The sequence below is a fragment of the Artibeus jamaicensis genome, unplaced genomic scaffold (genome assembly GCF_021234435.1).
Source record: "Artibeus jamaicensis isolate MK-2021 breed Jamaican fruit bat unplaced genomic scaffold, CSHL_Jam_final scaffold_369, whole genome shotgun sequence".
Taxonomy (NCBI): Eukaryota; Metazoa; Chordata; class Mammalia; order Chiroptera; family Phyllostomidae; genus Artibeus; species Artibeus jamaicensis.
Genome location: NW_026522042.1, coordinates 6494975 through 6516409, shown reverse-complemented (window position 1 = coordinate 6516409; position 21435 = coordinate 6494975). Strand labels below are relative to the sequence as shown.

General features: G+C 46.8%; 1 protein-coding gene across 9 annotated transcripts in view; it reads left to right on the top strand.

Moving 5' to 3' along the window:
• The first annotated feature begins 9524 nt into the window (after positions 1-9524).
• The window catches only part of ZNF131 (zinc finger protein 131), a 31558-nt gene continuing 19647 nt past the window's right edge, over positions 9525-21435 (top strand). For 2 of the 9 annotated variants that reach the window (XM_037164482.2, XM_037164433.2), the window contains exons 1-4: positions 9525-9738; positions 10620-10758; positions 11715-11816; positions 20709-20853. In XM_037164482.2, coding sequence (XP_037020377.1) covers positions 10635-10758; positions 11715-11816; positions 20709-20853 — 371 coding nt within the window. In that variant the 5' untranslated portion in view covers positions 9525-9738; positions 10620-10634. Of the gene's footprint in view, positions 9739-10029; positions 10168-10220; positions 10427-10619; positions 10759-11714; positions 11817-12759; positions 14003-14430; positions 18351-20708; positions 20854-21435 lie in introns of those variants that run through there. The other 7 variants (XM_053657324.1, XM_053657323.1, XM_037164454.2 and 4 more) reach the window with 7 other exon arrangements.

Genomic DNA, 21435 nt, shown 5'->3' with positions numbered 1-21435 from the left:
GCATGTTTTTCCAAGAATGAAGTATGATAATTGCTAAGAATTTGGCATCTGTCATGTAAACAATAATAAAAAGGTGAGTTTTCAAAATATCATCCAATAACTACTTCTAATGTGTTTATTCTTCCATATAAATCTTTAAATCACTTATTCACATAAAATTAAATATTTTCTTTCAAATCTTCCATTAATAAGCACATTAAACATTCAGTTCACTGGAACTTGACTTTGGAATAAAGAGGGGGGAGGGAGTCACCCCTGTTCATCTCTAGTGGTAGCCAGTTGGTGTTGGACATATTTAGAGAAGAATTATCACTATTGTCTACTAAATTCCAATGTGCTCTTAAAGTGATTTCAACAGATGTCACATTAAATTTAATTTAGAATCATTAACACAAAGTAACCACAGTATGCCACATATTTGGAAACAAAACAGCAATAAACATCTAAATACCCATGAGTCACAGAAAAAATCAGAGTGGAAAGTACTAAATATTTTAATTGATTTTTAATGAATATTCAATATCAACCTTGAAGGATACCCCTAAAATCATGTGGAGAGATAAATATTCACCTTTAAAAAACTATATTTAGAGCCCTGGCTGGTGTAGCTCAGAAGATTGAGTGCGGGCCTGCAAACCAAACTATTGCGGTTGCATTCCCAGTCAGGGCACATACCTGGGTTGTAGGCCAGTTCTCAGCAGGGGACACATAAGAAGCAACCATACATTGATATTTCTCTCTCTCTCTTCTTCCTTTCCCGTCTAGGGATAAATAAATAAAATCTTTAAAATTTTTTTTAATTATTAAAAAAACTCAACTATATTTAGAAAATGAATACCAATACTATTAATTAAGGATCTACTTCAAGAAATTAGAAAACTAATGGAAATTAAGTCCAAGGAAATTACAAGAAAATAATTATAAGGATAAACATTAATGATGTAGATATTAAACAGAGATTACATATGACTAACAAGACCAAAACAGATAGCCCCTAATAAGCTAAACTACTAAGAGATAGAAATGAAGAGGAGAAATAGAAATAATGATACAAATTAATAGTATCATAAGACTGGGAATAAAAAAGAACATCACCCCACAATCTGTAAACAATAAAGAGATAATCGTGATAGTATAAGTAACTTTATATCAACAAATTTGAAGGTTTAGATAAAAGGCATATTCCTTGAAAATGATGATTTTCCACAGAGCCACTGGTCTGGATTCCAGTAGATACTGTAAATCCTACAGAAATTTGGGGCACACCACTTTGCTACCATTTTTAGGGTACCAGTGGCCCAGGGCACACCAACTGAAGGAAATTTCATTGTGTCTTGAACTCCTTACCACAGATAAGCATAAAACTTGGGGCCTCTTTCAGTTTTTATTCCTAATTTTTTTCATTGATTCTGGAGAAAGGGGGATAGAGGGAGGAAGAGAAGGAGAGAAACGTCTACGTGAGAGAGAAACACGGCTCAGTTGTCTGCTGCCCAGTTCCTGACAGGGGTCCGAACCCAGAGCCAGGCATGTGCCCTGCCAGGGAATGGAACCAGCGAACCTTCTGTTTGAGATCAATGTCTGACCCACTGAGCCACATGGACCAGGGCCAATTTCAGATCTGAAGACAGTGTGGATGCTGTTGACAACAGCACTCCACCATTTAGTCAGGGACGCCCTGGGTGTTCAGTGGGGCCCAGAGGGGGAAAGGGACCTTGTCCACAGCAGGACAAAGCTGCTGAAGAAGCTAACGTGCACTTCGGGCCACACGACCCAATGTCACCAACACACGGCCTGGGAACCTGACCATGGAGCTGGAAATGCCCCTGACTATCCAGCTGGTCACACTCACTGAGCCACACACTCGGGCGGGCGCTGCAGCTTCCGAGGCATGGTGCAGTCAGAAAGGAGCCCAGGAGTGTCCAGGACTCATCAGGACACCAAGCAGGACACCCAGAGCCCAATGCCATCCTCCTGTGTTGCAGGAATTCAGGTCACAGCTGTGCCTGTTTGCTGGGGACAGGTGATGAAGGAGGCCTGCATTTGGACCTGTTCAGGGATGAGCTGCTCCAGTACTCAACTGTTACCAGTTTATGGGTCAGGACAGGACGGAACAAGGACAGTGGTGAGGAGAAACCTGCTGACTGGGCAGAGCTGATAGAAGTGTACTTGATCCTGAGTTTTTTGAAAGGTGAGTGACCTGAAGGTCTTAAGAACATATACATTGTATAAATACCATATCGTGTTTCCAGGCAGCGGGAGTGGTTTGCCCAGTGGGCCAACTTGCTGAAAGGAGGAAGACTGGAAACCGCTTCAGCTACATCCCAGGTCTGGCTTGCTGTTTCCTTTCTTGTTTGTTTGAAGAAGTCGTTGTTGCCCTTTAGGTATCCTTTGACCCGATATTGTCCTGATCTCCTTGAATACTGGAAGATTATGGGGACCCATCGGTAGTGTCATGTGCCCTGGATTTCTCATGTTCCTTGAAGGTTTACATTTCTGTCTTTGCGTTGGAAACAGCAGTCACCTCCTGCAGCGCCCGCTGACTCGGGCAGAGAAAGGCAAGAGCACTCAGGTCATTTCTCTCAGACCTGGGTGTACACCTGCTCCCGGCTTCCTGCGCCCTCTTGTGGCGGAACTCGGGAGCTTGCCTGCCTTCTCTCCTCTTGCAATGAACCAACCAGGCCTAGTGCTGACAGCCTCTTTAGTTTTCCCAAAGGTGGCGCTCAAGCTCAAGTTCGCGGTTTTCCTCTAGCTGGCAGATCCCAGCCAGCTTTCAGATGTGCTCAGTATAAGGAGGAGCCTGGAAGTGCCTCATCGTCAGCGTCTGCACAGCTGGGGGAGCGGTGCTCACGCACATACTCCCGTGCCTCCCGCCTGCCGCACCCCACCTCCACCCCCGTGAGAAACCACAGGCAGGAAAGGTCTCTCCTGACTCTCAGCTGTGCTGCCTTCGGAGCAGGCATCATGCACGGAAATTCAAGCTGTTTCTTTCTTTCCTCAATGCATCCAAAGACACACTCTCTCTCTTTTTAATCCAATGCAAACCTAGATTTTCCCAAAGGTGTTTCTTGTCCTTTGGTGATGGTCTTAAGACGGTGGTTTTTCAGGGGCTGCAAGACCACAGCCAGGAGGGCTTGAGCTGGTTCATAGGGCACTGCAGGATCCAAAGCAGGTACACGTGCCTCTTTCCTGACAGGTGATTGAGTAGATGTGGGTGTTGGTGACGGAGAAGACAATCTCAGTGAGAGGAGCAGACGTGATGTGCAGAAGAGGGAGCCGGGAGGCGTCCCCAGGGCCTGCCAGCAGCCACCAGTGTGGAGCTGACCAGCGAGGTCCAGGCTGCAGACACAGGCCTGGACTGCATGGTAAGCAAGACCAGGGGTGACAGCCCCTGGCTAGAGCGTGTGGAGTGAGAAAGGGTGAGCAGCTCATTCCAGGGATCTCCCACTGTTCCCGAGGCTTGTTCTGATGTTTCCCAGTCTGGGGGAGCCTGCGATGTTTCTAGGACATCCCAGAGTTTTCATCTACTCCAGCGTATGCCTCAAATGGCTCCAGACTTCTCTGATGGGGTCATCCCTTGGGTTTAGCCCCAATGAAATGGGTTGATGGGATGAGAAATTGAGGGAGAGATTTTCTGTGTTTATTTCCTCCCCTCCCCCTTCACACGTACATATATTTGTTGAATTTGACTTGGATTTTTCCTCGTAAGAATGCTTAGTTATTCTAGAGACAGGAACTTAGTTATCGCAAGGTTGCCAGATGGGAGGGGAAAGGAGAGAATGGGTGAAGAGATGAGAGGATTAGGGAGTACCGATAAGTAGTGTGGAATAGCCTTGGGGACGTAAAGTACAGTAGAGGAAGTGGAGCAGCCAAAGAACTTATACCAATGACCCAAGGACATGCCTGACGGTGCAGGAATTGCCTGAGGGAGTGGGGGGTGCTGGGTGCAGGGGAGCAAAGTGAGAGAATTCAGGACAAGTGTAATAGTATAATCAAAAAAATATCATTTTATGAAGTATGTTTATTTAGTGTAGGAGAACATGAAGGCAAATCATGCTTGGAAGTTCAGTAACAGCATCGCAAAGGCTCAACATTGTGTGTAGAATCGAACTTCAGGAGTGCCAGAGACAGGATAGAATGTTCACAGTCTGGTCTCCTGACTTTCAGAAGTCAAGTAACTGATTCTTAAAGGAGTTCAGTTTGAAAACATTTTTATATGATGTCCCAGGGTTTTTCGTTGTACTCAGTGGGAGAAATAGGAATAAGTACACCACTTCCATCTTCCTGGAAGTGGAAGTCTTGCATTTATTTGCTTTAAAAAATGTATAAAATTATTACGTATTTTGAGTTCTGAGTCTGGGTCCCCTCTTAAATTTTGTCACCTCGGGCAAGAAGCCCCTTCACTTCATCCTAGTTCTGAACTTGTTCGGAAATCATCTTAGTCTGGAGTAATCTTAAAAATCAATCCAAAATAAGGCAAGAAAGGACAGAAGTAACGCAATAGTAAGACTAATAGAAAACAAATATTAACATCATCAATTTAACCCCAAATGCATTAGAATGACAGTAAAGACAGCAGACTGGGGAGTTCTCATAATAAGAGCTCAAAGAAAAGAAGACTCTCCACAGAGATACCAAAGAGAAGTCCGCGAGTTGCCTGTTTGCGATAAAACAAAATGAAATAAGATAGAAGCACCAGCTGTGCTAGGATCTAAAGGGCCCTTTGACAGTAACAACATTCTGGGGTCTCTCCAATGTGTAGCAGAATAGTAACCTTTTCCACAACTGGATGTCAATACAAATTGTTGTGGTGCCAAGATGGAACCAGAGCTGAACTTGAACTCTCAGCCTCTTGAGAGAACAATGCTGAAAAGGACACTCTGGGCCTGGCGTCTCCCGCTTAGCTTGCTGTCTTCGGGGACTTTTGCTCCCTGGCCACTGTCCTGCCTTCTTCCCCAGATCCACAAGATGACCGAGTAACCCCCTGACTTGGAGTTTCTGAGCCAGTGTTTGCTAACTGCCACACGAGTCCCCATCCAAGCTGGAGGCAACCAAGTCATTGAGTACCTACTCCCAGCCTGAGTCTGGCACACTGCCTGCAGGACGGAAAGGGGGAACTAGTAGCCCTAATCATTTGGTCGGTTTCCTATTTGCTGCATATTTAAGATATTGCTTGCCCCTACAAAAAATCTGGACTTGTCAAATCTTTTTTCAGTTTGCTGTCTCTGGACTCATTGGGGACATCCTCCATTTTCAGTTCCTTTGGGCAGTCACAAAGAAGATCTCAATTTTAATCTATAAATGGTTTTTTAAAAAATTCCAAATGGTAGCAATATAAATGTTACTCTGGGGCGTTACTCTGAAAGCTTACTCCAGGCCGGGGACCAATCCAAGTGCTGCCCACGTGTTACCTCCTTCGCTTCCCACAGCCACGCTGCTGGAAAGGTGGGGGTGCAGCTCAGTGAAGGGAAAGCATTTGCCCAAAGTCACCTAGCTACACAGTTCAACAAGACTTCGACCCCAGCTACCTTGCAAACCAAACTCAACCACCACACCGTCTCCTTCCCAATGCTGCCTTGAAAAATGTAAAAGGATCCCACTAAGGTAGCCAGAGCTCCTGGGCAATCCTCCTTAAGTTTGAAGAATCATATTGACCCAAGAGAACATCCATAAACCTGGTTATTTTTAACAGATACAAAATCTGTGCCACAGAAGAACCACATTTCACTCATAAATGGGATGTAAAACTGAAAGCAACAAATGAACAAACAAGAAAAGCAAACAAAAAATAGACACAGGAAATAGAACGGCAGAGACCAGAGGGAAGGGTATGTGGGGGGGGGTAGTAAAGGGTAAAGGGGGTCAAGTACATGGTGATGGAAGAAGCTCTGACTCTGGGTGGTGGGCACACAGTGAACATACAGATAATGTATCACAGAACTGTACACTTGAGACCTATGTAACCTCATCAAACAATGTCACCCTAATAAATTTAATTTTTAAATAACTTGCACCACAGGGAACTTTGTTTTAACACTAACTTCATTTTTATGTTGCCTGCCCTTGTAGGTGCCTGATTACCGAATGCTTCTGGAGGCAATCACACGTCCGGCAGACTGCCACCGCATAAACTCTTGGCCGCCGACTCTTACCGACCCTGTTGATGCTACTGTGATGTGACTGTCTGGGATCCACTGCAAGCCTTCTCCACTCTGTTCTGTGGCAGGCAGCTCCTAAGGCTGCTCCCGACGGTCTCGCCTCCAAGTGTATGTGCCATTGACTGTGGGCTGCATCTGGTGACTTGCCTCGAACAAATAGGGTTAGCCAATGTGAGGGACTGGCTCTTCTCAGGTTAGGTTGCAAAAAGACTCTGGCTTCTGTCTTGCCCACTCGGTCCTGCTTCGTCACTCACTCTTTAGGATGGAATCTGGCTCTCAGCCCCTGTGGAGAACCCCACGTGGAGAGAGAGCCTGCACCGGAAACTGAAGTCCTCAAGTCCAGGAGGAACTGACCCCTGTCAACAATCACTTTTGTGGCCTTGGAAGCAGGTCTTGCCCCCGCTGAGCCTTGAGATGACAGTGGTCCCAGCTGTGAAAGACCCTGAAAACCCAACTAAGTGACATCCACACTTCTGACCCACAGAAACGATGACATAATAACAATGTATTAAGCCACTACATTTTGTGGCAATTGGTTACACAACCTTAAATAACTAATACCTTTTCTGATTTCAAATGTCTCCTCCCCAACACATACACGCGCCCCTATTCTCCTAATCATGGATTATAGGAGATAATCTGGCCAACTATTTCATGGAGAGAATAGATTTTTTTTTTCCAGTTAGGAGTTTTCTGAACTTCTTGAAAGCAAATCCACCCTCCTAAGAGCAGGAGCCCCAACCCCTGGGCCATAGACTGGAACCAGTCAGTAGTCTGTTAGGGACCAGGCTGCACAGCAGGAGGTGAGCTTGAATGCAATGTGTTTGAATCATCCTGAAACCATCCCCCCCCCACACCCAGCCCTGGTCCGTGAGAAAACTGTCTTCCATGACACTGGCCCCTGGTGCCAAAAAGGTTGGGGACCACTGCCTCAAAGCATCCAATCCATTAATCCTTTCAATAAAAGTAGATGCCCTTCCTCCTAAGGCTGATTCGCTCACCTATTCTCTTAACTTCATCTTCTCTAGTCTCTTTTTTATCTTGTAAATTTAGCCTTTGTTTTTGTCTTATATTTTCACCACCTTCTTCTGCTGGACCCGTCCCCATCAGCATTTAGATCCCTTGAGTCTCTCCCATCCAAAAAACAAACTCAAACTGCCTTGACCCATCACCCTCTACAGGCACTCCTCTCCTCCCTCACTCCTGGACGAAAGTCCTGTCATTGCTATCTCAGTTTCTTTTCCTAATCAGTCCTTAACTTGTTTGGATATAGAATTTCTCCCCTCCCCTCCCCCACCCCATAGAACTTATCTATAACTGTTCTTACTAAGGTAAGAACAGTTCTTACCTTTGGTATTTCTACCAAAGACTGTACATAACGCTGATTCTAATGGATTGTTCCCTACCTTCATTTCGGTCAACCACCTGGCAGTGTTGGCATTTCTCTTCCTACCCTCTCTTTTGAAACATTGACCTTGATGTTATATTCCTCTGTCTTTTCTCCTTTCTCCAGCTGCCATGCCGCCCTTTCAGGTTCTTCCTTTTCCTATGCAACCCACACACATTGGCACTTCTCAGGGGTAAAATCCTACACCCCCTTCTGTTCTGACTCTAGACCAAGAGTTCAAACTCCAATGCTTTAGAAACAAGGAAAGTAAAAAAAAAAATAAATAATGCAATTCGAGTCTAAGACATTAGACCTTAGATGGAAGCTGTGGTAAATGGATAGCTCACACCACATAGGGAGAGGATGGTCTCCATTTAAAGGAAAGTAGCCCTATATGCTTGAATTTCTAAAAAACCTATTTATACACATAGTTTCTTCAACATAAAAAAAAAACAAAAACCACTGTGTGGCCCTGGCTGGTGTGGCTCAGTGGATTGAGTGTCAGCTTGTGAACCAAAAGGTCACAGTTCCATTCCCAGTCAGGGCTCATGCCTGGGTTGCAAGCCAGGTCCCCAGTTAGGGGTGCAAGACAGGTAGCCAATTGATGTTTCTCTCATTCTTCCTCTCTTCCCCTCTCTAAAAGTAAATTTAAAATGTTTAAAAACTGTGTGAATAATGACGATGATAGTAAAATACCAGTAGTCCAATTCAACCTATAAGCTGCTAGTCTATTATCCCTGCATATTTTCCTTAAACAATCTCATCTATATTCATGGCTTCAATACCCACTTTATGATCAAAATCTTTAAGGATAGTTCTCTCACCTAGACTTTCTATTCAACTTTGTATATAGTGACTTGTTGACATTACCCCCATTCAGTTGTGTCCTTAATTGCCCCTCCCCTCCCCATTCCTCTCTCTCCAACTGGTTCCTCCCCTTGTATTCCCTACTTTGGTTATGGTACCAACAGTCAACCTGCTTAAGCCAGAAACCTAAGAGCCGTCCTTGATTGTTCTCCTCGTGTTTTGAGTGTATTCAACATGGCATATTCAGTACCTGTGGCATACCTTCCTGTCAACACTGACTCTATCACTAGATTCCATAGTTCTCTAATCCCTTTGCCACCATGCTTCCACCTAGGTTGCTAACAGCCTCCCAGATGGTCTCTACTCTTGCATCTTGTCTCATTATCTATTCTCCATATTCAGGCTAGAATTCTCACTCTAACAGGTAAATCTTACAAAGTCACCACTCTGCTCAATCTTCATGGCTTCCCTTTGTCAGTGTACGAAAAGTTCTACATCGTTAACCGTGTCTGAAAGGCCCCCGTGGGTCTGTCTTCGCCACATTCTTCCAGTTCGGTAATGCTATAGTCTGTGCCCCGGCTAAGAACGCTCACGAGTTCAGGGTGCTTCTTCAAGGTCACTAGCTTTCCCTGACCCCCAGATTACATTGTCCTTCCCATCTCATAATACTCAAAAGTCAGCCCCCAGGCAATTAACTATTTGAGATGTCTATCAGACCAAAAATCAGAAGGCAGAAACTCCACCTCGTCCACCACCGGATTTTCCAGTCCTTCAAAGCACTGCCTATCAACATTGACTCTCAACCAATGTGTGTTGGAATAACGGTTACATTCACTTCGCTACGAGTTCTTCCCTAATTTCCACCCTCTTCTCTCTTTGAGAAAATAAATGTCAACTATCTCATTTTCCTTAAAAAACATTTTCTCCCCCGAATGAATGAAGGAGCCAGTCACTTGAGGTTGATGATGGGTCACTGGCCTCATCAAATGCGGTGGTGTAGTGAGTAGGGTGTTAAGCCGGAGTAACGGCATCACGTGTAAGTAATCGCATCTCATCCACCAGATCCAGAGCCCAGCACCCACGTGCTGGCCGCAAAGCACCGAGAGGGCGGGCACCCGGGAGGACGATCCCCCTCCCCCCGGCGGCCGGACGTGCTCGCGCCCGTGGCCGCCCAGCCCGCGCCACGGCCCCCGGGTCTCGGAGCGAGCGCACGTGCGCCGGCCGGACTTGAGCGGAAGGAGCGCCCCGCACTCACGCAGACATGGAGGGCGAGGCGCTGTTTAGGGGTAGGGAAAGGTGTGGGGCGAGTTCCGCCCCGGGAGGGGAGAGCAGAGCAGGGCAGGAGAGGCTTTGAGGGACGTGGAGGAGCGAGGGAGGATTCCGAGCTAGGTAAGGCGGGTCGATCCTGAGCTGAGGAGGAAGGGGGCGGGGAGGGGCGGAGCCAGGAAGCAGCCGCATAAAAACCCTGCGGGTGCGCGTGGCGGGTGGATCCTGAGCCCCGGACGGAGCGCGGGAGCCTGCAGTCGGGCCGGAGTGGGTGGAGAGTGGAGATCGCCGCCGCGGCCCCGCCAGGCACTGCACCGGCCCAGCCCCCACCCAGCCCACGGCAGCCCGAGTCCCTCCTTCTTGAGCGCGCGCGCGCGGCCTCGCGGCGCCGAGCTCCGACTCCCCACGGTTGGTCCCTCCCCGCCGCTGGGTGCGTGGCCCATCCCTCTGCTGTCTGCGCTCTCAGGCAGCCGCGTCAGCCGAAGCCTGACGCAGTGACGCTTTACGTGGACGTAAGTGACGCACAGGTCCGGGCCGCTCCTCCTTCCTTGAGTGAGTGCCGGCCCGGTCGGGGCGGGGGAAGAGAGGGGGGGGGCGGGGAGGCAGAGGCGACCCGGGAGTCGTTGTGGGCCGCGGGCCGGACCGGGTTCCGCGGCGGCGGGAGCCTGGGCCGCGCAGAAAGGTTTGGCGGGCCGTTAGAGGGCCCGGGCGGCTGTCGGCCGGGCCCCTGCCGGACTTGCGCGCCCGGGCGCCCGGAGCCTCCGACGCGGCGCCTATCCCGCTCCAGCGCGCGTCTCCCGACTCCAATTAGGTCAGGCTCGGAGTCCTGCGGCCGCCACTCCGGCCCCCGGCGGCTCGCCTTTCTTCTCTCGCCTTCCTCTCGCCTCCCCCTCCCCCCTTCTTTTCACGTTGCTGGGGTGTCGGTTTTTGTTGTTTTCTGCTTTCGGGGTTCTGTTCCTCAGCCCAAGCTCATGGGTGTACATTATCATGCTCCTCTTTTGTAGAGCAACCCGCCGGCCATGGAGGCCGAAGAGACGATGGACTGCCTTCAGGAGTTCCCGGAGCATCACAAAATGATCCTGGACCGGTTGAATGAACAGCGAGAGCAGGACCGGTTTACTGACATCACCCTGATTGTCGACGGTGAGTGGGGTGGAGGGCTCGGGCGGGTTTGGGGCTTCGGTCCTCACCTTCCTCTTCCCAGCTCCTCGGAGCTCCCTATCAGAGTCTGCGGAAAGTGCGCGCTGGGCCCGGAGGACGCTTGTCAGTGCAGCTCACATGGACCGCCGGCCTGCAGAGGCTAGTTGGCGGGCAGTGACGATTTGGACTGAACCGTGGCGTTTTAACTCCTGGAAGTTTTCCCATTGCACACCTGAGTGCAGGATTATGGGGTGGAGACAGTGGGGACGTCTCTTAATGTTTGTTTAATAGCTTCTCTGGGTAAGCTGCTTTGAGTGTCCCACAGAAGTCATGTGGGAAGGTTGATTTTTTCCCCCCCAGTTTCTCAAATGGTCTTGGAGACTAAGAGGTTCCTTTGCAGCACTGGTACCCACCTTCTTTGGGAACCCCCAAAGCAAAATGAGGTCTTTGTCAGTCTTGGGTGTTGTCATTATAATGGAGGCAAACCCAGCTTGGGTGTCTTTTCAATCTAGTGGAAATACGCTTCTTCCAAATATTAGGCATATTAAAATGTTTCTCATAGCGAACACGTGCAGCTTCATGCCTGTCCTGTAGCTTTTTCCCCTTCTCTTTCCGAATGATTTGTAACCTGCTGGGTGGTGGTTATATTTAGTAGTTTTCACTGAATAGTATATGCCTTTCACTGTTTGATTAAGTGATAGGAGGCTCCTGCCTCCTGAAGTATTGTAAACTGGCCTTTATAAAACTACTCAATAAGGCCTTTGAGGTAAAGATCTGGCTTTGTGTCTAATTGAGATTAAAATTTGTCGAGACAGCTGCCCAGAATATTCTGACTTCAGTAATTTCTGTAGTTGTATAATTACATTATGAAGATTTATTTCATGTAATTTTCTAAGTTGTTTTCTAGTTTTATATTTGATGTTTGTGAATATGTATGGTTTTATTTTCTTTCTGCCTAGGTCACCATTTTAAGGCCCACAAGGCTGTTCTGGCTGCTTGCAGTAAGTTCTTCTACAAATTCTTTCAGGAGTTTACTCAGGAACCCTTGGTGGAGATTGAAGGTAAATACTTGTTTCAAATAAAATTGTTCAGTAAACGTTATGGTTGATGAGGTTTTAGGGAGTTAATTAGTAAGAGACCATGGGACATTGGCATCAGGGGTTCTATTAGGTGACTGAATAAATCGTTCTTTTGACACCTGAGAATTCTTACTTCCAGTCAAGTGCTTGGTGCAGTGACCTGCCAGGAAAAACTCCTCTGTTAGGTGGTAGGTGCTGGTCTCTGAAAAGAGCCTTTTCCACTGCTAAAACCCGCAGTCACTTGCCGTCTTTTGAAAACATATTACAGTGAAGTCCCATCTCTGTTCAGCGGGCTCGTGTTTCGGATTGTGGGGTGCTGAAGGGTAGTGGAGAGGCCTCTCCTAGCAGAGGTACAGGCGTGAGTGGCTCGGTGCGAAGTGGCTGCTGAGGTGTGGAAAGGGCGAAAGATGAACTGAACTAGCATTCAGAAGTTGGAGTGGCTTTAGAAGGTCGGGGGTAGAAGGGGTTAGCCGCTAGATTCCGTCTTGTGATAGTAAGTGATCTTTTGTTCGAGCTTGACTTCTCTGTGATAATGGCCTGCCAGCCGCTAGGTGTTGCTACATAGTCTGTGCATTTCCCGGGGCTCTCAGCAGTGATCCCTTGAAGTAAAGTGGTGTTTTTCCAATTAATACACCAGGGAACAGGCTCCAAAGGTTACTTGCCCAAAGTTGCCCGCTAGCAAGGGAGTCGTAGTTTAGAACTAGGAAATAAATCAGCTTGTCCACATAAATGCCGAGTTTTAGCTTCTTTCAGGGCTGAGTTTTGGTTTTGGATCTCTTTTTACCACGTGTATACTCTTTGTTGTGAAAGGGTTGCCTAGAAACACTATTCCCTTGGAAAATTTTTTGTGCCTGGGGGAGTAAAGAAAATGTAAAAAGTTAAGAGCATCCTTTTATGTTAGCACATCCCAGTTGCTTTGTCCCAGGGTGGGTTATCTGCTGATTGTCTGACGGACAGCACACAGACATAATGGGAATCCACAGAGCTTACTGACGTGGGGGTCTCGCTGCCTGGATGGCATTGATGTGCAAGGTAAGATTTCATGCATTTATCCACCTGAGGTACTGTGTGACCCCAGGCAGGTTACTTTACCTTAATTGTATACTAGCCTTCTCATCTGAAAAGTAGGTTATTAGGCTTGATTAATTGAAATAACGTGCAGAGTGCCTGGCATAGTGTTGAGTGGATTATCAAAGCTTAATAAATTGGGGCTATTTGTCAGTTGAATATTTATAGTTCATGTACCATGCTACACCGATGAATGAAGAATTGATGAATAAGACAACCCTTTACAAATTTGCAAATTTAATTACGGAGAAGCAACAGGTGAAGGAGTGCAGAAAGTGTGGCAGAGACTTTTACTGTGGAACGGCGTCCCTGAGGAGGGAGAATGGGCGGTTGGTCTACCTTAGAGAGATGGGAAAGATTGTGAAGAGGAGTTGACTCTGGAGCAAACTCTTAAAAAGTCAGAAAATTAGTGACCAGGCTAGAGTGTGGATTGCTGGTGCGGCAAGGACTGCCGAACTGCCGGAGAAGCGGGGGTCTTCGCTCCTGAAGACCGGTCACCTTGGCATGTCTCTTGGACATCGTGGTGCCTCTGACTGCTGGGTGGCACAGCACATGCAAGCCCTTGGTGTCTAAACTGTAGACCCGTAAGGAAGTAAAAGGTAAGAGCTCTTTCTGTTTTTGTTATTTGCCAGATTCAGGTTTAAAGAATTAGTTTGGCTCAGTGCTATCGTCTTAACCTGTTAACTGTGGGATTGCTCTGCAATGTACCGCGCTCACCTGGCCCTCAAGAAGGCCCTGAGCGTGTGTCACTGGGAAACCCGAGTTGTAGTCCTGGCAGTACTGTCAATTGTGTGACCTTGGGCATGTTGGCTTTCTTTTTTTAATATGAAAAGAAGTAATTTTGGGCCCTGTCATGGATGTTTTGAATATTAGGTCATCACACTGTGGGTATGCTGGAGAATGCTTTTGTTGTATTGACTTTGGTTTATTTTAGGAGGTTATCAACCTGCTTAGGGTCAGGCTGCCTTACCTAGGCTGTGGATCCAGTGCCAGTTTCATTTTCAAAACCTGTATGGTGCTGCCTGGGCCCCAGGTGTGCTGACCTGGGCGGCAGTTCACGCCACGGTGAAGTTGCCAGAGCCTTTGCTGCGTCCCCGCAGGTCAGTTCCCCTTGTGTGGGGCTCGGTGGTAAGCTTGAGGCTGCGCGCGAATCGAGAAGGCCTTTCTCTAGACCTCTCTGGTCTCTGCACACAAGCTCCCAGCTGAAAGTCTGGGGTTTTAGCCGCCCTGAGCTGTCTCCACTCCCCACCATGGGATCTACTTCTTGGACGCAATAGGGAGAGAAGAGGGAGGGAACGGAAGGACAGGAATTCTCTTCGTGCTCTTGATGCCATAGTCTCTCTCCTAGCTCTCTGGCAGAGAGAAGAACTTGCTCTCCGACCGGAGGAGCTTGCTCGGTGGCCAATCCCAGTGTGCAGCCTCAGAACCGCGGCTTGCCTTTAGGGAGGGCTGAGACAGGGGAATAAACACCGAGTATTTTCTCCTCACCCCACACACAAACTCTCCATCTTCTTCCCTGGTTCTCTAGCCCGAAGGAGTTTGTCCTGCAGCTGCTTCTCCCGGCATCTGCTACAAAGTTCTGGGACTTGGGCCATCCTGGAGTCTAAGCTGGGATACGGGAGGGGGAAAAAAACCCCAGGAAACTCCTTGTTCTTTGAGTTTTGGTTTCTCTCTCCAATTTGCTTGCTTCCATTTATTTTTCAGAGTCCTTGTTTATTTATGTTATGTATTTTCTCCAGGATTTGTAGTTGTAATCAATGGGGAAGATAAGATAGAGTGTGCTTTCTCCATCTTAGCTAGAACTGGGAACCTGCCCCCCCCACACACACACACAAATTCTGTAAAATAGGAATAAGGACCTGTAGTGATGGCTCTTGGTCCTTAGTGGCAAATCAGAAACACCAGGGGAGCTTTTGCAAGTACCAGTGCCCAGGCCATATCTCCAGATTGAGTGGAGCTGCCTTTGAGGGTGAGCATCCAAGCGTCTGTATTTAAAAGTTGTTTAGGTCTTTGTTATTCAGGGTGTGGTCTGAGGGCCAATGATAACAGACATCACCTGGGAGCTTGTTAGAAGTGTAGCTTCTTGGGCTCCACCCTAGGCCTACAGGATCAGTATAAGGCCCTTAGATGATTCCTGTGTACAGCAAAGTTAGGGCAGCGGTGCCCTGGAACCATTTCATCGTGTAGCCATTGTTGAGAACCACCGCTTCACAGGGTGCTGTAAAAGCAAACGATATGCTTGCAAAAGAAACTTCACTTCTAATGTGTTCTGTATCACTTGTCACTAGGTGCAAACCGAGCTACGTCTGCCCCTGTTTTTCTCTGTCCCTAGTGAAGTAAGTTACCTCTGGTTAGAACCATAGGTTCACCTTTGGCTTCAGATAAAATTCTTACCGCCAAAGCCAGTTGCTTTGAGGCAGCTTTGTGACTTGAATTCACACCACATAAAATCTCCAATGAACATTCATGTCTTTGTTTGGAACACAGCCTTCTAACCTGAGCCTCCAGTTTTCTAAGCTCGTCCTTTCTCTGTTCCTCCTGCAGCCACAGCCATGGGCACCTAGTGTTCTCTCTCATAGCAACTCTGCAGTCGAGTCAAACTTGAGCCCTTACTGTCAAGGTCAGGACACCCAAGTCCATACTCAGGCATGTGCTTTTTGAGTGGGAGTTTTCACTAGTTGGGGGAATTCCCTAAGGCTAGAGCAATTTAAGAATTCTTCCCCTTTGTTTCTTTCTCTGGGAAAAAAGACTCAGATTAAGGTGTAACATTTTCCTTAGATACTTGTTTAGAAAAATTGTATTCTATAGCACACTTCTATTATGAAAGAAGTAAGGGATTGATGAGAAAATGGGCTGAGATTTGAAGAAATCTGATAGAAAATAAAGTATTTTCACGCCCATCCATCATCTGCCACCGCCTCGCTTCCCGGGGCCGAGTTACCAGGTTGGTTCAAGTTGGTTGATTACTCAGAGAAGTTCTCTCCTGCAACCATTGTGGGCCTGGCCTCATAAAGAAGCACCAGGGGTGCTTGTAAAAAGTTTCCCATCCCAATTTTGACCTGGAGATCAGGGACCCATGGGCCGTGGGAGCGGTGTGTGAGTTTAAAGTGCAAGTTCACTAGTGAGACAGAGTAGATAATACACTACGTCATGGGCAGAGGAGCATTAAATGTGTATGTATATACTTATTGTTTATTTTAGAGAGAAAAAACAAAAATCTGTTGTTCTGCCCACTCATGCATTCATTGACTCTTGTGTGTGCCCTGACCGGGATTGAACCCAGAACCTTGGCGCATGGAGACCAGCCCCTGCTTTTGTTAAGTCTGCAGGTGACCGGTGACTGAGATTAGGGGCCGAGTCCACATGCGTAAATCCTAGAGGCCGGACGTTTCTCGAAATTACAGATTTTTAGAACTTGCTGCAGTGATGTGGTGTGTGTCTCACGGACTCTCCCAGTGGGGTCAAGGCCACGCTGTGACCCGGTAATGTTTCAGCAGTGTGGCACAGCATGATTTATCTAAAGATTTTATTTATTTTAGAGAGAGGGGAAGGGAGGAAGAAAGAAAGGGGGGGAGAGAAACATGGATGTGTGACAGATCCAGTGATCAGTTGCCCATCACATGCCCCCAGCTGGGGACCTGGCCTGCAATTTAGGCATGTGCTCTCACTGGGAATCGAACCAGCGATCATTCAGTTCACAAGCTGGCACTCAGTCCATTGAGCCTCACCAGCCAGGGCTACCATTTACTCTTAGTAGGGATAAAGATTATAAATAGCCTTAGTTCAGATAAATTTGCTCCCAAACTTATGAGAAAACTGGATTTAAGAGATTGGAGGACTTTGGAATTGTGCATATGAGATTCTGGGCCTGTAGTGAATGAAATGTCATGGGCATTCGGTCTCTTCCCAGCAGGAACATTTTTGGCCATCCTATTTAAAAATCTTCATCACAGACTTTGGAATTGGGGCATCTCTTTGATCCTAGTATTTTTCTTTTTGATGTACATATTTTTAATTTCTATTTTATAGATTATGGCATTACAGTTATCCTGATTTTTCCCCCTTTGCCCTTCTCCACCCAGCACCCCCCACTCCCTCAGGCAGTACCCCCACCCTTGCTCATGTCCCAAAGTCATGTGTGTAAGTTCTTTGGTTGCTCCCTTTTGCATCCCTGTGGATGTTCTGTAATTACCTTGTAAATCCCCTTACGTCTCACCCATTCTCCCACACCCCCCTCATCTATTTATCTTTAGCCTTTGGCATTTTAATTCTGATGTGTCTTGGACTGGGTCTCTCTCTATCCATCCTTTTTGGGACTCTGTGCTTCTTGCACTTGCATGTCTATTTCCTCCACCAAATTAGGGAAGTGTTTTTTCATCATTCTTTCAGATAGGTTTCCAGTTTCTTGCTCTTTTTCTTTTCCTTCTGGCACTCCTATGAAGTGAATGTTGGGCCTCTTGAGGTTGTGCTAAAGGCTGCTGACACTATCTTTCTTTTTTTTTGCATTCTTTTTTCTTCTGTTCTGATTGGTTGCTTTTTGCTTTCTTCTGTTCCAAATTATTGATTTGATTCTCAGCTTCATCCACTCTACTGTTGTTTCCCTGTAAATTGTTCTTTATTTCAATTGGTATATCCTGTGTTTCTGGCTGGATCTTTTTTACGCTGCTGAGGTTCTGAGTTCCTTGATCATCCTTATAACCAGTGTTTTGAACTCTGCATCTAATAGATCGCTTATCTCCATTTTGTTTAGCTCTCTTTCTGGAGTTTTGATCTGTCCTTTCATTTGGGCCATGTTTCTTTATCTCCTCACTTTGGCAGCCACCCTGTGTGTGTTTGTATGTATTAAGTAGAGCTGCTTCGTCTTGCAAGTGTGTGGCCTTATGTAGCAGTACATGTCCTATAGGGCCCAGTGGCCCACAGCCCCCCTATCACCCAAGCTGTGTACTCAAGGTGCGCCCCTCATGTGGGCTGAGTACACCCTCCTCTTGTAGTTGAGCCTTGGTTTCTGGTTTCTGTTGGCAGATTCAATGGGAGGGATTTACCCAGGTGGGTCAGCTGCAAGGACTGGCTGTGACCACTTACCACCAACCTCTGCCCTCTGTGGAAGATCAGCTGTGCAGGAGCAGGGTGGTGGTGCTCCCCTGTGGTCTGTAGCTGTCCACTGGGCACGTTGGTCCTGGGGTTTCCTGTGTGGTGGAGGCCAAACTCAGCCCCCCACTGTGTTCTGCCTGAGGCCACCCTGCCTGAGTTATAAAGCAATCTGAGATGGCTGCTACTTGTGCTGTGCTTGAGATTCCCAGGTGAAGCCAAGCTGTGAATCTAGGCTTCTGCTAGTGCTGGGCCTGGGGCTTACTGAGGCCAGCTGCTGCTTGTTCAAGAGGATTTTGGAAGTTGTGAAGCATGAGCCAAGACCAGCCATTCATATGGAAAAGCAGCTTGGGTGGCCCTGTAAGTTGTCTGGGGCAGAGTCCCTGGGATCCCAAAGGTGGGTTAAACAGTGTTAGCCGGGGTGGCGGAGTCTCAGATGGGGCACCGTCTTGCCGACTCTGGGATGGGAGAAGGTTTAGAAGACGGACTCTGCTCACCTTGATACCAGACACTTCAGCACCCCCCTGCTTGCTACTGGTGCCCCTCAAGCTGCCTCTCTGTTGCCAGAGCTCAGGGGGAGTGAGTCTGAGTAGGTGAGTCTGTGTGTGGCTTCTGTAAGGGGAACCGCTTGGGGCTCCAGCAGTTTCTTCCACCTACTCAAACCCTGGTGGTTTTTGCAGCCAGAAGCTGTGGGGACGTGTCTTGCTGGTGCTAGAACCCTGCGCTGGGGGGGGGGCTTGCCTCTGAGATGTCCCTTCCAAGTTTTTATCCACCGAGTGTGGGGGTGGGACTAGCCTGTTCCACATCTTCGCCCCTCCTACCAGTCTGGATGGATGTTGTTTCTCTAATTCCGTAGTTGTCAGACTGCCATTCACCTGGATTTCTGTTGGTTCTGAGTGATGGTGGTTCTGTATTTTAGTTGTCATTTTGATGTGGTTGGGCAAAGAGGTGAGCCATGTCTGCCTGGGCTGCCATCTTGACTGGAAGTCTGATCCTAGTTTTATTTTCACTTGACTGTGACTTGGGGTAAGTTGCTAAACTTCTCCGTGTCTTAATTTCCTCATCTGCAAAATGGAGATTATGATAGTAAGTACTTCATAGGGTTATCACAGGGAATGAGTTAGTACTTGTAAAGTATTTAGTATTGTGATATGTATGTGTATCTCTCATGTTGAAAACATTAAATATGTTCTATTAACAGTAAAAATTTCATTCCATTATAGGAAAATTTTACACATTGTGTTTCAAAAGGACATTTGCTACACTTTGAACCCCCTCAAAAATTAAAAACCCAGAACAATCTGGTTGCCCATCCCTTGGGCTATTTTCACATATAATAAAGAATAACGGTCAGAAGACAACCAGGGGAAAGGAAGGTTTAGCAGACCCAAATTAGAGTAGCCCTCAGTGAATCCAGTTATTTTTCATTTGCTTTTTGGAAGCAGGTAACATGGTCATATTACATTATATTTTATGGTCTTTCCCATTATCAAGCTTGCTTTTATACATTTTGAAAAGAGCCTGCTGAGGCTTAGGGGTCTTGATTTGTCCTAAGTTACACAGGCTTTGGAGAGCTGGGACTAAGCTAAAACTGGGAAGTTCTGACTCCCTGAATGGTGTCCTTCTTTTATACGAGCAGGGGGTGCTGGGTACCCCACCGGTATTTTCACTGTGGTCCTGAGGCCATGCTGAGGTGCATCAAGTGGGAAGAACATAAGAATATTTTTGTATTTGCAGTCATGTATGTTGTGTGCAGTTTGGACTTGGGCATTTCTTAGAATTAAAAAATTTCTATTAAATGTAGTTTTCTCCTTGTTCCTATTAATAGCATTTTTAGCCTTGCATTGGCAGGCTAATAATATATCTCATTGAAGGGCACAGGGAAATAGAGTATTCTTTTGGGCCAGAATTTAAACACAAAACTTTTAGAGAAAAGTTGGAATCATAGAATTTTATTTTTGAAAGTGATTTTAGCATTTATTTCTACTTTGTGTCCTGCCTGTATTTAGGAAGCATTGTGTCAGGTACTGTGAGGTTCCTCAAGGAGCTTATAGTCAAGAGATGATACCTTGTATCAGACCAGGTACAGAGTTCAGTGTGGAGCAGCATTAAAGAAGGTTTCATTAAAGATGTGGTGTTAGAATTGGGCCTTCAAGGGTTGCAGGATTGGTACAGAGATAGAGTGATTAAGGATTCAGGAAAGAGGGCAGGTGTTAATGAAGGCAAGAAGTCTCTTAGGAAATGAATGGGCTTGAGAATCAGTGTCGAGTGTGTGTGATAGAGTTTAAAATGTGGAAGGGAAGACAGTGAGAAGTAGGAAAATAACACGAAGAACCCAGAAGTAAAAGGCAGAGTGATACTGAACTGGCCTTGCTAAGCTGTGGAGGGCCGGCAGTGGTTTTGGGGTTGAGTTGATGCACGGCTCCCTGGCCAGTATTGCAGCACGTCCGACATGGACTAGAGAGCCCACTCGTCTGTTTGAGTGACAGGCCTTGCTCTTCTGTAAGGGCCACGGGAGTCTGTGGGAAGGGTCCGAAAGTAGTTTGCTAGTTAGTGTTGGAACTTAGCTACAATAACATTGTGCTGGTAATGTGAATTCTGCCAGGAAGTAATCTTTGTAAGTAACAAGGACCAGTCAGGTTCCCAACATTTCTCGCCCTAAATGTTGTAAGATTTGAATCAACATAAATACATGCTAATGCACATCTTTTTTTGCAGGTGTTAGTAAAATGGCCTTCAGTCATTTAATTGAGTTCACATATACAGCAAAATTAATGATACAAGGAGAAGAGGAAGCCAATGATGTGTGGAAAGCAGCAGAGTTTCTGCAAATGCTAGAAGCTATCAAAGCCCTTGAAGTCAGGTAAGCACTCGGTTAACTGCATACTTACTAGTTGGACCAAGTGTAGCTTTGAGTTCTGAAGCACCTAGTGCAAAGAAAAAGGGAAAAACACTCAGCCATTTATTCACGGTTATAATTCGAGAACATATTCATTGCTTAAGAGCCATTCTTATGCACTTAGTATTAAAACGCAAAATTTCTCATATGAAGTATTAGGCATTAAAAGACTCCACTGTTTTTCCCTAGTGACTCAGAACAAGCGCACTCTGGAGTCAAGCTGCCTGGGTACCATCCCAGCTCCACCACCGCGCGTGTGTGTGTGTGTGTGTGTGTGTGTGTGTGTGTGTGATGAGAGAGAGAGAGAGAGATGAAGTTAGCCTCTTGTCAGCAGCTCAGTCTCCTGATCTGTCAAATGGGAATAATAGTGGTACTTCTAAGTAAGGTTATTTGTAAGGGTTAAATGAGTTGATGTATGTAAAGAGCTTAGCACGGTGTCTGGCTACTACGGTCCTGTGAGATGTGAACTGCTGTAGTCTCCCAGCTCTGTTTCTTATGGTGGTCCTCTGTGTGGGCTGTTGGCATCACGTTAAAGGGAAGTTTGGT